The sequence below is a fragment of the Trichoplusia ni genome, chromosome 11 (assembly GCF_003590095.1).
Source record: "Trichoplusia ni isolate ovarian cell line Hi5 chromosome 11, tn1, whole genome shotgun sequence".
In the NCBI taxonomy this organism is placed as follows: domain Eukaryota; kingdom Metazoa; phylum Arthropoda; class Insecta; order Lepidoptera; family Noctuidae; genus Trichoplusia; species Trichoplusia ni.
This window is the reverse complement of record NC_039488.1, coordinates 9,307,972-9,320,469: the sequence shown is the minus strand read 5'-3', so window position 1 is coordinate 9,320,469 and position 12,498 is coordinate 9,307,972. Positions and strand designations below refer to the sequence as shown.

The window sequence follows — 12,498 nt, the reverse complement described above, 5'->3', positions numbered from 1 at the left end:
GGTTTTATTGAATTAAATCCTTTTTAGTCATACCTTTGCCTCTTGTTTTATCAACTTATAACTTAGTGTTATCTTCTTGTTTTACTTACATTAACTTTGATCCATGATAATTACAAACTAACTAATATCTCCTGAGTCATTTTGATAAGTTTGTTAAATGTTTGTTCATAACTTCCATCACAATATCTTTGTGACTCGCATACAGTTTAATGTCAGGAGTAATGTCCACCCATCGTACCCCTACAGCGTCATCACCTGCATGTAGTTTTAAGGCACCCACTGTTGAGCCGCTGTTGTCATGGAAATTGTATGCTATGCTTTCCATCCAAGCATTGTCAGTATTTCGGGGATCATCTATGTATCCTTTGTAAACCACATCTCCATCATTGAAAAAGTTTTTGAATTTTTCCATCCATGCTTCTTTTTCTTCTGTAAATTCAAAAATTAATATTAAGTGAATTGAAGTGTGGAGTTGGATATAATGTCAAAAAAAATGTCTGGACAAGTATATTTTTGCTGATTGTGATAATAACATTCAAAAGGAATTCTGACCTTCATCCATTAGCAAAGAGTTAGTAGCTTCCTCCTGAAACTCTCTTACAGCTGTGGCACTCATTTTCTCTCCAGGATCTACCATGCCTCCCGGCAGTGCCCATTCTCCAGTGTCTCGTCTTTTTATCGCGACAAATTGTAGAATAGGCCTGAAATTAAAATAAAAGTTATTATTATATATTATTATTGCATTACATGAAAATTGCATAAAGTGGAAATTTACTCACTTGCTAGACCCATCATTTTCAATTTCTCCACTTTCGAGTCTTTTCCAGCGGGTAACAACGGGGTCGGCAGCGTGATTTGGACCCCACCTGCCAAGTACACCTCTACCTGATATGCCAGTTCTACCAATAGGATTCAAGGGGAACCCATTCTGGATAGCATATTTACCCATATAACTAACTCTGTTAACTTTTCCATCGACACTGTTCCAAAGCGGCTTGAAGCCAGGCTCTCCTGCAATTTTCATTTTTGTATTTTGAACAAGAAATATAATTCTCGCAGAACTTATTTTACTAAGCAATATTTACCAATATTCGAATCTGCCCACGGTTTTCCGTGTACGGATGATGCGGTATGATTTGGAGGTTTATAGTCTTCGTATTCTGAAGACCAGCTAACCTTATCATCAGGAACACCATATCTTTCAATATTAGATCGAGGGTAAAGTCCCCCACGACATTTGAAATGAAGAGTCATCGTAGCTAAGCTTGAACGAATCATTAAAATACTTAAAAGAATAATAACAACTGTACATAAGTTTTTCCTTATTTCAAAACCGGCTTCCGACGTCGTTGTCATTATCTTGGCAACAAACAGAATGTCAAAAGCAGCTGCGGTAACTGTCAGATAGAAACAGATGTGCCGTCAGCGCGGCCACAGAGTAGCGTAAAATAAGTTGTACAGAGCTTCCAAGAAATTCAAAACTGAAATCTTCCCGCTTCATGCTTGGCACAACATTTTCAGGTTAACTTTTACGTTTTATCGATTTTTTAATATTCAGCTATATTTTTCTCAAAAAATTGTGCATTTCGAACTAAGGTAACTGGCATCAAGACGACACTGAGTCGAGTTGCAGCCGATAGTTTAGACGATAGGTAGAGCAGACAAATAAAACCAAATAAATATACTTAAAAATATTTATGAAAATAATTGTTATCTCTATCAGCAACAAAAACATGTTCGCTCTTGTAAATACATATTTTCATTTTCTCCTTCGAGTTGTTTTCTTAACTGAAGGTTTTTTAAAGACCTCTTCATCATCTTTTTGTTGAAAGTCTTCATCTGTAAGAATATAAAGTAATTAGAAATAATTGTTTGCGATGTAATTTTTTGCTCTGTAATCACTACATAGTATAAAACAAAGTCGCTTTTTCTGTCATGTGTCATGTTGTATGTCCCTATGAACGCTTAAATCTTTAAAACTACGCAACGGATTTTGATGCGGTTTTCAAAAATAGATAGAGCAATTCTTGAGGAAGGTTTTAGTGTATAATAAGTTTAGGTTTTGTGTAAACTGACAATATTACAACGATATTAGTTAAACATGTCGGAAAAAATTAAGCCATTCGAGAGCTTTCCTCGAGAACGCTGCCAAAACCTTTTGAGTTACAACAAAACTATGTATGGCGGGTTTGTACCTCTTTAATAAATCTACAAAAAAGTCCGCGGTGGTATATGTCTATCTTCCAAGGATAACCCACAATAACCATTTTTATGTGTTTTCTTAATACAGTAAAATTATGGGTTATTTACGAACCTATTTTTAACAATACAGTATTAATCCTTATCCAAGTAAATAAGTTAGATATATTATACATGTAATATAGAACAAAATTGCCTTTTACACTACACCAAAAAAGTGAATAGGTAATGAGTTATCGTAATATTAAAATCTCCGCGCGAGAAATTAAAAATCGATGAAACGTAGCGAAGATATCGTTGGCATCTATATACTAATATACTTATACTAATATATAAAGCTGAAGAGTTTGTTTGTTTGAACGCGCTAATCTCAGGAACTACTGGTTCAAATTGAAAAAATATTTTTGTGTTGAATAGACCATTCATCGAGAGGTTTTAGGCTATATATCATCACGCTGCGACCAATAGGAGCGAAGAAAAAGTCATAACTTATATCTTCTAACCACGCAGACGAAGTCGCGGGCAACAGCTATACAAAATAAAGTAGTGCATCAAAGCTACGCTAAGGCGGTACGAAGTTCGCCGGGTCAGCTATAGTTTATATTATTAAGTTCAATGATTAACTAACCCGATTCATCAGAAACGACTGCTTTGTTCTTTCTCGTCGCAGCTTTACGACTCGATTTTCTGACAGTTGGGGGAGACCTCTCGTTATTCGGTGGTTCATTCTGTAATGGTAAAATCAAAGTTTTTATAAGGAAAAAATTCTAAAGCGAAAGTGTTATGGAAAACTAGAGGAGAAATAGAGCCGTAGCGTGTACGTTATGTTTATTAAACGCACGCCAATTACCGGCTTTGCAGACAAGTCCATGAATTACATTATAAAGAGAAATGTCTAATTGCCCTCACCTCGTCTGGGCTAGAAGAGGATCGCCTGCGGTTGCGTCGGGGCGCGGGCTTGCGTTTCGGCGTGGCTTTCACAGGTTCAGTCCTCCGCGGCTCGCCTTCACTGACGCCGCCGCACTCGCTGCCTTCCTCCGTGTTGCCATCCTCACCATCGCGAACAGCGAAACATTCTTCTATCTTATCACCTAACTCAGTCACTAGAGCCTGAAAATTCATTAATCAATTAAGACATCGTGAAATAAGCGAAAACAAATGACGCCAATCTTCAAACCAGAATGTATCATCAAGTTTCTTTGAACTTACCTTAATTTCGTTCTTAGCCATTTTCGACGTGTTATTCATCAGGGTGTTAAATGAATCCATAACTCCAGAACAATGCAATTTATCTTTATAACAATCAAGGTTCTCAATCAGTTTCCGCAGTGACCGCTCGTTGTACGTGAATAGGGACAAACAGTACGCTATGTCCCGCCATTGACGTTCTTCTGTAGAAAGTTTGAATCTTTGGCATAACTTCTCTACAAGGGCTTCCATCTGACGGTCTTTTTGTATGAGCGATGTTATGTACCTAAGGATCGTAAACAATATATTTGTAAGTAAATCAAAGTTTATCTTTATCCTTCATCCTAGATCCTGAATAAGAAATATTTTTTATAATTTCCACTTGGACATTTTATTTATCTCTTCGCATGATCATTCTTTTTAAGCGAGAAACTGGAAAGAATGTTGAATTTTATTATCTTTCAATCCTTTTAAAAGGTACTTACTTCATAATGACTCTGTACTGATCTTCAGGTACATTAAGCTCGGGGTCGCTGAGCCTCGATATGATATCGGGCATCACGTTATACAGGGCGTTGCCTTTCTGCGATAGCTGTTTGAAGAACAAGCGCGTCATGGACGCAACCCGCGCGTCCTTGTCAGCGCAGCACAACGCCATGTCGGCTATTTGACCTTTGACTCGCACCATCTCGTGGAGTACCAAGAACGATAGCATTTTAACTGCGCATTGACGAATTTCTAACTCTTCGTCACTTAGTCTGAAATAAAAAACGTGGTCAATATGTCGTTCATCGTGTATATTTTTTATATCAAAGAAACTGAGACCATATTCTATAAGGAGTATGGCTATAAAGTGTGCATAAATTTCGCGTGAAATGTGTTTACGAGTGAATTAAAATGAAGAAAGCTTAAAAAAAGAACTTACATGTGATAAATGTGATGAGTCCACGGTTGTGTGAGATTCGGGAACCTCAAAGTAAGGTCTGCAAAAGCAATGGTTAAGTTGGTTCTGAGTGATACATTTTTAGATTTTTTCAGTACTGTAACCATCAGCTGTAGTCCTTCTTCGCATACCGCGTTCGATACCAACATATACCTGAAAATTTGAATCATATATATTTTTTTACCGTTTGAAGATATTTTATTTTATCGTGATTAAACATTAGTATTACTGAGGCTCTGTGGATTAAACTGTACAAGTAATAGTCTGTCAAATGTGTTAAGACTGGGGCATAATTAGGCGTGATATTTCTGAGATTTCGAGGCTTGCCTTTGGTGAGTGGAATACCCAACATTCACATATAGTAACGCGACACTGAACAGGGTAATAGCAAAAGTGTACCTGGTGAAGGTAAGCGCGGCCGCGGCCTGCAGAGCGTGCGAGGCGCGCGCGGGGTTGGCGAGCAGGTAGCGCAGCAGCGGCAGGTAGCGCGCCAGCGCCGCGCCCGCGCCCACGATGTCGCGCTCGCACACGCCGCGCACGTACTCCGCGTCCGCGTCGTCCGCCACCGCGCCCTCCAGACCTGTCTCTTCCTCCGTCATCGTCGTGTTCACCTAACACGTATACATACTGCACTCCACTAAATGTTTGCATTATTTACAATATCAGAATTATGTAACATATTCTCTAAACCAACACTAACAGTTCGGCTAAAAGAGCCGCTATTTGTGGAAGTGTTGCAAAAAATGCAATGAAAAAATCGTTTAAGTAACTAATATGAAGAGTCAACTCACCGAGGGTCCTTTATTGGAGGTGACGCTAGCGGAACGTTGTTGCCGCGAGGAGGCGCTGGCGTTGCTGAGGTTCATGAGCGTCTGGCGCCGCAAGTCATCGACGCGTCCGCGCCTCCCGGGCGTCGCAAACGCACCCGCTTTCTTTTTCCGTTTTTCTTCTACTTTACGTTCTTCGCGTACCTGGAGAAATAAAAACATTATTCTTATTTCCAATCGGAAAATTTAAAACCCTATTAGAATCATTAATTTTATATTAACCTGATTTCGTCTTCTGAGTTCACTGTACACAAATATGTCGAGGTATATGAGCTGCTGTAGAGCCACTTGACCCAGCACGAAGACGAAGCGAGTCAACAGTTCCATAGGCAGGCTGATCTCATCCTGATTGTCACTGTCTTTCATCATCTTCTCTTCCACTCGTCTATACATCTCCGCCAGAATTTTTCCACAAATAATTTCTGGAGTATCGCATATAGCGTAAATCAGGTCTATAGAATTAGCAGCGAAAGACATGAATTTGTCGAACTTTGAAAAAGTTTCTATAAGGCTGTCGAATAAAGACGTGAATATTGTATGCTCAGCGGGATATCTTTGTGTTTTCTTAGTCATAGGTATCAGAAGCTGAACACTTAAATTCCTCGAATTGTAATCAGCTGTTAACCCGTGACTGAGTATGACATCGAGATTGGCTACTGCTACGGAAGGCTTTGCCTTAGCAACCATTACAAGAAGTGATAAAGCGGCGTAACTATCCATATCGGTTGTTCCATCAATTTTCTTCAAGAACATTTCCCAGAAAACCTGTAAAATGAAAATCAATTATTTTACGTAAGTAATATTACTAAACATTAATACTATAAAAGGAGCTACAAAAAATGTAAACAGCATCTACCTGTATAATAGCAGTACTGATATCTCCTTTCTCGACCCACTTACTGACGAGATGCTCGAGCGCCAGCGCGCTGCCGCGGTCGATGTGCGTCATCAACGCCACCAGATTTTTGGCGATGGCAAAGGATCGCGCCCGTTCTGCCTTATTGTCGCAGTCCAGGTACATTTCGCGGTATGCACGCTCTACAGCTTCCCGCTTATCCTGATAAGAAAAAAAATATTTTTTTTTGCCCCTCCTCAAAGTAGCGGAACCTAGGGTACTTTTTTTTGTGACGGGAATGGAAAATCTCCTAAAATCAAGTATTGGACATGATTTTATTTTCTCTGCAAAAAGAACTAAATAACAAAGCAGTAAGTTTCTCACCTGATCCGGCGACCAAACTAGAAGCAGCATATTAGCTACGCCCACTTTAGCAGACTCGATATTAAAGTGGTGCGCCGCCGTAAAGAAGTCGATTGCTTCGCTGACGTCACCGGCCTGTTTCGACATCAGTAACGAGTTTATCAGCGGCACTGCCTCGGACACCATGCGACTAAAGTGAACGGATTCTTGCAGGAAGGCTACTATGCTCTCTTTCTCTTCGAGGCGTTTGTATAGCGCTAGCTCTGTCTCACATTGCTGAGTTAAAGATATTGACTGTCTTCTATCAGGTATGACGTACATATTACGAAGTAGCGCCACGAAGTAATTAATCTGTAAGAAATGATTTTTATTTCTCATTTAGACTAAATAAATGCTTGTATGTAATTCTCAACACATTTCCCCTAATATTTACCTGATCACTTTTCTCCATGTCACATCTCAATAGCTTTGCTTCTGGGTATTGCCTCTCAGTGTGTTTAACGAGTAAGTACGCTTTATAATAGTTCTTCTCCCGTAAATGTTTGCGTATCGACTCATAAAGGTTTTCTAACGACGCTTGGGATAGTTCCGGCTCATCCTGCGTCATGATATCCATACCACTTTTGATTGCATTAGTTACTTCATCCTCTATTTTCTCCCATTTCTTCACTAGCTCAGGATCTGGGCCAGGATTTAGTTTCTTTTGAAGATTCTCTAATATTTCTAGTTCAGTTTTCAATTGGTCTTCGAGTATTTCCAGTTTCAGTTGCGCGGAAAATGGGTTGCATTCCAAAAATATCTGGTAATGTTATACAAGAACTAGATACAGTTATTTCTTCCTTATAGCTACTTTACAAGACAGAAAAAAAGCAATGTAAATTGGTTTATTTCTGTCGCAACCAGTGCATACCTTTAACAGTTGTATAGCCGCCTTACGGACGAGCGCGGCTTTGTCCTTCAGGCGGCCGATGGCTCGCTCCAGCACCGTGCGCTGGCGGGTCACCGGGACACAGTTCTCGCGCTGGAGGCGGCACCAGAACTGTAGCACCTGGGATATATTCATACAGATTATGTTTCTTGGTGAGCAAATACCCAACAAATTTAATGTTAAAAGACTACACTGCCTATCTCATTGATTTCTCCATCTCTCTAATGCACTAACTGCTGCGCGCGTCTTTGTTCACGTAGCTATGAAGATATAAATTAAGATTTTTTATAGAATGCACGAATCCTTTCGTCGTCATTGTAATTGCTCCTATTAACCATAGAGTGATGGTATTTGTATATCCCATAGCCTTCCTCAATAAATAAGCTATTTACACTGAAAGGTTTTTTTACAAATCAGACAAGTACTTCCTGAGATAAGTGATTCAAATAAACAAAAACTTCACCATTCAATATATTTTAGTAAAATTAGTATAGATTAACTTATATACTGTTTGTAACTTTCGTAGTAAAAATATGTTATACCTTATGCCTAACATAGGCAGACAAGTCGTGCATGTGTTCGTACAGGTCGTCGAGGAAGTCGTCCCGCTGCGCGCGCTGCTCGTCCGTCAGGCCCTCGCCGCTCAGCTCCACGATCAGGACCTCGCACATCATGCCCAGCACGCTGATGCGGAGCGTGTACGACTGACGAACATATTTATATTTGTTATACGGTTATTTTTAGGAATACAATATAAAATTTACTATGAGTTTATTAAACATATATTTAACGAGATTTGTAAGCCTATAGTTGTAGCTAAAGCCATCTCATAGGAACAGAGTTTATGGTTGATATGGAGGTTGTTAAATAAGGAGTCTTATACCTTAGTCTCATATTTAAGACTAATAAGACTTTGGCTGTATGTTTCTAGTTTGACTATAGGTTGTTCAGTCTTATTAACAGGTTGTTGTTTTTACTACATTTTACATATCATTATCTTACCTCATCACTTTCCAGGTAAGGCTGTATGGTAGCTATAGCATTGGTCATCTCCTTAGGCAGTTCTTTGGTGAGCTCTAACAGAAATGCTCCACAGTTCCTTGCAGCACCCTGCTCAGTGCCAGCATTATCTTCATCTGATGAAGCTAAAGCCTCAGCTATTTCTCGGACCTACAAACCATTAAAAATAGAATACTTATTAAGTACATAGACAAAATTATATATGTCAATTTAATTAACTGTTTGGTGTTTACATACCATTTGAGGTCCAAAAGTTCCCAATCCAAAGTCTTTAGTCAACTGTACAACTCCAGCACATATGGGTGACACCGAATGTTCCATCATTTGCAAAATCTATGACAAAAAAGATTACTATGGTATTATTTTTCAGAACACAGGAAAAAGTATTTTCTTGTTTATTCTAACAATTTCATCAGCATGTTTCCATTACAGTATTACCTGCACAAGTTTGATGAGACATGAGGTCCCATGGTTGTATTTCTTAATGAGAACACCAAGCACTTGAAACACAGTCTCTCTTATAGATTTAGTCTTGATTATTTGTTCCTCCAGAGCCTTGTAACAGGGGTCAGCTACCATCCTGCAAAGAATTAATTGTGTTAAGTTATGAAATTAAAACACCATAAAATTAGGTGAGTTTATACAATATTTCTGGAAAATATTATCTTCTCAATATTTTGGGGTACACAGCTGAGCATATGCTTCTAATTGCATTACATATAACTAACAAAGGCTTGTGCAATAAACTTACGAAACAAAGTTGTCCTCAGCTAAGGGAGGGTCCCACAGCCTGGACAGTGGCTGCTGCAGTACCAAGTGCAGGGTGATGAGAGAGGCCTGCTTGTCTGCTTCTGTCCATCCACAAAACTCCTCATCATCTACTGCCTTCTTGCCCTTCTTACCCAATGTCAGCTTAGTGGAATTCTGGAATAGTATATACATAAGGATTTTTGATTTAGAAATTTATAATGAGGCAATTATTCTATTAATTGGAGAGTAAACAAGATAATACTTTATTGTAAAATATTGCTAAGTATAGTTAGTTCACCTTTAGTTATAAATTTGAATAATAAAAAGGGCAGATGTTTGCATGCAAGCCCTTTGGGAACATATCATTTACTTTTCAAATACAACACTATAACTTACATCTGCAGCCAATTTGGTATCTTTGGTTTTTATAATTTGAGTAAACAAATACATCATCATTTTCAAAATGTTCAAGTTCTTTACTCGTACTTCAGAATCTATTTCTTTTTCTTGTAAGACTTGTTCCAGGTGGTTGCATAGACTTTTTGCCGCCCTTACGATATGATCGAATCCTGATCAAATAAAAGTTATATAAAACATAAATATATGATTCAATTGTAATGCTTAATGAAACGAATGAAACACTATCGTATATTTATTAAATTACCTTTGTTTATGACGTTCCATTCTAGTTTATTACCGTGTACGATGATGGAAAAGTAAGTATCAAAGTGTTCCAGTATGTATTCCACTCCGCTGGAATTAAAAGCTCGTGCCGCGTCTAGAAAAATATAATTATCACGTATATTGTCAGCATCTAAGATGCAGCACTCCGCCCCTAAGATGACCCACTGACCAATAATATCTCTACTATTATGGAGAAGTTATTAAATTTATATTACCTTGTAATTTGGATAATAGTACGCGCGCTTGAACAACATCTTCAACATGATATTGTCCCGCGTGAGATTCTAGTAGCTCATCTTTCTGCAACGGTATAGCAAAATCAAAGTGGCTCATTTTATCACTCTTTAAGATTACCACTATTTGCAAATTAACATTGCTTATTAAAAATATCGAATCACAACAACACCCAAGTAAAACTTCACCAAGGCGCGTAACGTTTTCAGTTTTGAAATTGTTTATTTGACAAATACTGTCAAGAATGATCTCAAAATACCAAAGACATTATTCGACTCAAAATACATGACCACAGACTATTAATAATTTCATTGTTAACTAAAGTTATAAAAAGAGTGGAAATAACACTGAAATGACTGAAATAAATAGTATTTATGTTATGTTTTCTGTGCCTATGCTTTTGCTACTGTTTCTTGCAAATAACTTTTATTGAATAAACTAAGGAATACAATAATAATGATTTAATGTTAAAAAGTATTTAATTGGATGAAATTGTTAATTTAAAACACACTGACTTTATCAAAGCAAAAAAAGCATAAAAAAGCTTGAAATTTGAAAGTAGTAAAAATAAAAATTATTTGATTCACTCAAAACAGAAGCAGCTGAACTGGATTAAAAACCGGTATCGTGAAACAGGCATTGTTAAATACTTTTTTACGATAGCAATATTTTTGACACGTTGCTTACATGTCATTTGACGTTTGACTTTCGCTCGCCAGCGCAGAGCTCAACCAGCTGAACTCAATTGGAGCGGTGGCATAACACCCAGTTATCTCTGTATTTTATACACGTAGTTCGTGTTAAGTTGTAGTGGATATCAAGTCAACAATTAATAAACAATCATGTTGGCCAAGGAAAACAAAGCTTTCACGAAAGAGGAGGAGCTACTGCTTCAAGATTTCAGTCGAAATGTGTCGACAAAATCTTCGGCTCTATTTTATGGAAATGCCTTCATAGTATCTGCTATTCCCATATGTAAGTTATACTTTATCATTATTGAACTATTGCCACGATACCAAACCTCAATGTTTAATACATAAAATTGAGATAGCAAAAGAGTGAAAGTTCATTCTTGAGATTAATGAATCGTATGTCCTGCGATAACAGGGTTGTTCTGGAGAGTGCACGCTCTGGAGGTCAGCTCTTCCCTAGCGTGGTTCGCTATGGTGACAGCTGCCAGCACCTGGTTGCTCGCGTTGGCGTACAGGAACACCAAGTTCCAGCTGAAACACCGTGTCGCCGTGCGTAGAGCCGACGCCGTCGCGCGTGAGATGGCTCGCAAGCTGGCCGATGACAAGAAAATGAGCAGGAAGGAGAAGGACGAGAGGTGTGTATCTTTCCCAGTGATGAAAGTCTCCTTTTAAATGTCTATTAAGATGCGCTTTTAGGTTTGTTTCCCTGATTATGAAGGATCTTAATTTTTTACCAAGATCCTAATTAGACTTTTCACTAGACTTGGTTCTTGCAAATTGTCTATTAAATTAGTATTTTTCTGATGTGAATATTCAACATGACTTCAAAATACTTATTGATGATAGTCTTAGAAAAAACCTGTTACATTCTGTACTATACATGTACAATTTTGATTTCTTCATGTCTCATGTTGTTGCCAAAGAATATGAAGTTCACTAAACTCAAACTATAACACCAAAATATCAAAGTAATACAGCAAGGTTATCAATGTTCTATATTTATTTTAATCATATTATTATGTTTTCAGGATCCTGTGGAAAAAGAATGAAGTGGCTGATTATGAAGCAACCACCTACTCAATCTTCTACAACAATGCTCTGTTCCTGACCATTGTGATCCTGAGCAGCTTCTACATCCTGCGCTCATTCACACCCACTGTGTATCCTTTTACAAATATCAAAAGTCTTATAAATGAAACATGAACTGCCATGGACAACATCTTACTAAGTAATAACTGCTTTGTTGGTGTACTTCAACAAGAAGGATCCATATAATTCTTATACCATTAATATTTATCTTGTTGATTTGTCTCAGGAAATGCCATTTGTGTACTCACCATACTATTCAGTGTTTAATGAATAGTATTGTGAGTAAAGAAATAGTGTTTATTACAATTTCAGAATTTAATAATATCAATAAGATCCTTGACTTTTCTTATCACAGTAACTACATTGTTTCCCTCACGGCTGCCTCTGGAGTCCTAGCCCTGCTTTCTACTGGAACCAAGTGAAGAACTACGTATGTGTAAGTGTTGCCACCCAAATAATATGAACAACATCTAATTTCTACAGAACTTAAAAGTGGCAACATTGTGAGTGTGTGAGAATGTTACAGAAGTTGAGCATAAATGTCTCTGTTTTGGTGGGACATGAGTACTGAACTTTGCACAGTTATTTATGTGTATACATTGAATAAATCTAGAATAATTTTATAATTTAAAGGTAATAAAATAATTAAAAACAGTCTTTAGTTTTATTTACAAACTTGCATTAGGAAAACTTACAGTTATATGGTTGTTCTTGATTCTTATAAGTAAGCTATGTATAATTTATTC

At 37.7% G+C, this 12,498-nt stretch overlaps 3 protein-coding genes across 3 annotated transcripts; 1 reads left to right on the top strand and 2 right to left on the bottom strand.

The window, feature by feature from the left end:
• Window positions 1–136: 136 nt before the first annotated feature.
• On the bottom strand, window positions 137–1,254 carry LOC113498801 (ADP-ribose pyrophosphatase, mitochondrial). Its single transcript, XM_026878945.1, has 4 exons — window positions 1,086–1,254; window positions 780–1,011; window positions 553–701; window positions 137–429 (listed from the first exon to the last, which is right to left on the bottom strand). Exons 1-4 carry the CDS (start codon window positions 1,252–1,254, stop codon window positions 137–139), a joined length of 843 nt encoding a protein of 280 aa, XP_026734746.1.
• On the bottom strand, window positions 553–10,236 carry LOC113499036 (condensin complex subunit 1). The gene is made up of 23 exons (XM_026879363.1): window positions 9,953–10,236; window positions 9,718–9,831; window positions 9,450–9,622; window positions 9,055–9,227; window positions 8,742–8,883; window positions 8,541–8,636; window positions 8,286–8,453; window positions 7,826–7,987; window positions 7,266–7,403; window positions 6,789–7,154; window positions 6,377–6,706; window positions 6,014–6,214; window positions 5,380–5,922; window positions 5,122–5,301; window positions 4,730–4,941; window positions 4,313–4,483; window positions 3,873–4,145; window positions 3,409–3,673; window positions 3,109–3,309; window positions 2,828–2,927; window positions 1,086–1,839; window positions 780–1,011; window positions 553–701 (listed from the first exon to the last, which is right to left on the bottom strand). The coding sequence occupies exons 1-21, from the start codon at window positions 10,068–10,070 to the stop codon at window positions 1,760–1,762; spliced, it is 4,206 nt and encodes a 1,401-aa protein (XP_026735164.1). The 5' UTR covers window positions 10,071–10,236; the 3' UTR covers window positions 553–701; window positions 780–1,011; window positions 1,086–1,759.
• Window positions 10,237–10,682: 446 nt separating this feature from the next.
• Window positions 10,683–12,406, top strand: LOC113498752 (translocon-associated protein subunit gamma). Its single transcript, XM_026878893.1, has 4 exons — window positions 10,683–10,946; window positions 11,079–11,298; window positions 11,692–11,823; window positions 12,108–12,406. The coding sequence occupies exons 1-4, from the start codon at window positions 10,814–10,816 to the stop codon at window positions 12,172–12,174; spliced, it is 552 nt and encodes a 183-aa protein (XP_026734694.1). The 5' UTR covers window positions 10,683–10,813; the 3' UTR covers window positions 12,175–12,406.
• Window positions 12,407–12,498: the final 92 nt, after the last annotated feature.

Excerpts from the sequence above, each read along its gene's own strand:
- LOC113498752 (XM_026878893.1), top strand. The coding sequence starts at position 10,814 with ATGTTGGCCAAGGAAAACAAAGCTTTCACGAAAGAGGAGGAGCTACTG. Across the intron at positions 10,947-11,078 it reads AGTATCTGCTATTCCCATAT|GGTTGTTCTGGAGAGTGCAC; the intron begins GTAAGTTATACT and ends CTGCGATAACAG. Across the intron at positions 11,824-12,107 it reads CGCTCATTCACACCCACTGT|TAACTACATTGTTTCCCTCA; the intron begins GTATCCTTTTAC and ends TTCTTATCACAG.
- LOC113499036 (XM_026879363.1), bottom strand. The coding sequence starts at position 10,070 with ATGAGCCACTTTGATTTTGCTATACCGTTGCAGAAAGATGAGCTACTA. Across the intron at positions 9,623-9,717 it reads ATGGAACGTCATAAACAAAG|GATTCGATCATATCGTAAGG; the intron begins GTAATTTAATAA and ends TTATTTGATCAG. Across the intron at positions 3,674-3,872 it reads CAGTACAGAGTCATTATGAA|GTACATAACATCGCTCATAC; the intron begins GTAAGTACCTTT and ends TACGATCCTTAG.
- LOC113498801 (XM_026878945.1), bottom strand. The coding sequence starts at position 1,254 with ATGACTCTTCATTTCAAATGTCGTGGGGGACTTTACCCTCGATCTAAT. Across the intron at positions 1,012-1,085 it reads GTGGGCAGATTCGAATATTG|GAGAGCCTGGCTTCAAGCCG; the intron begins GTAAATATTGCT and ends TGAAAATTGCAG. Across the intron at positions 430-552 it reads CTCTTTGCTAATGGATGAAG|AAGAAAAAGAAGCATGGATG; the intron begins GTCAGAATTCCT and ends TTGAATTTACAG.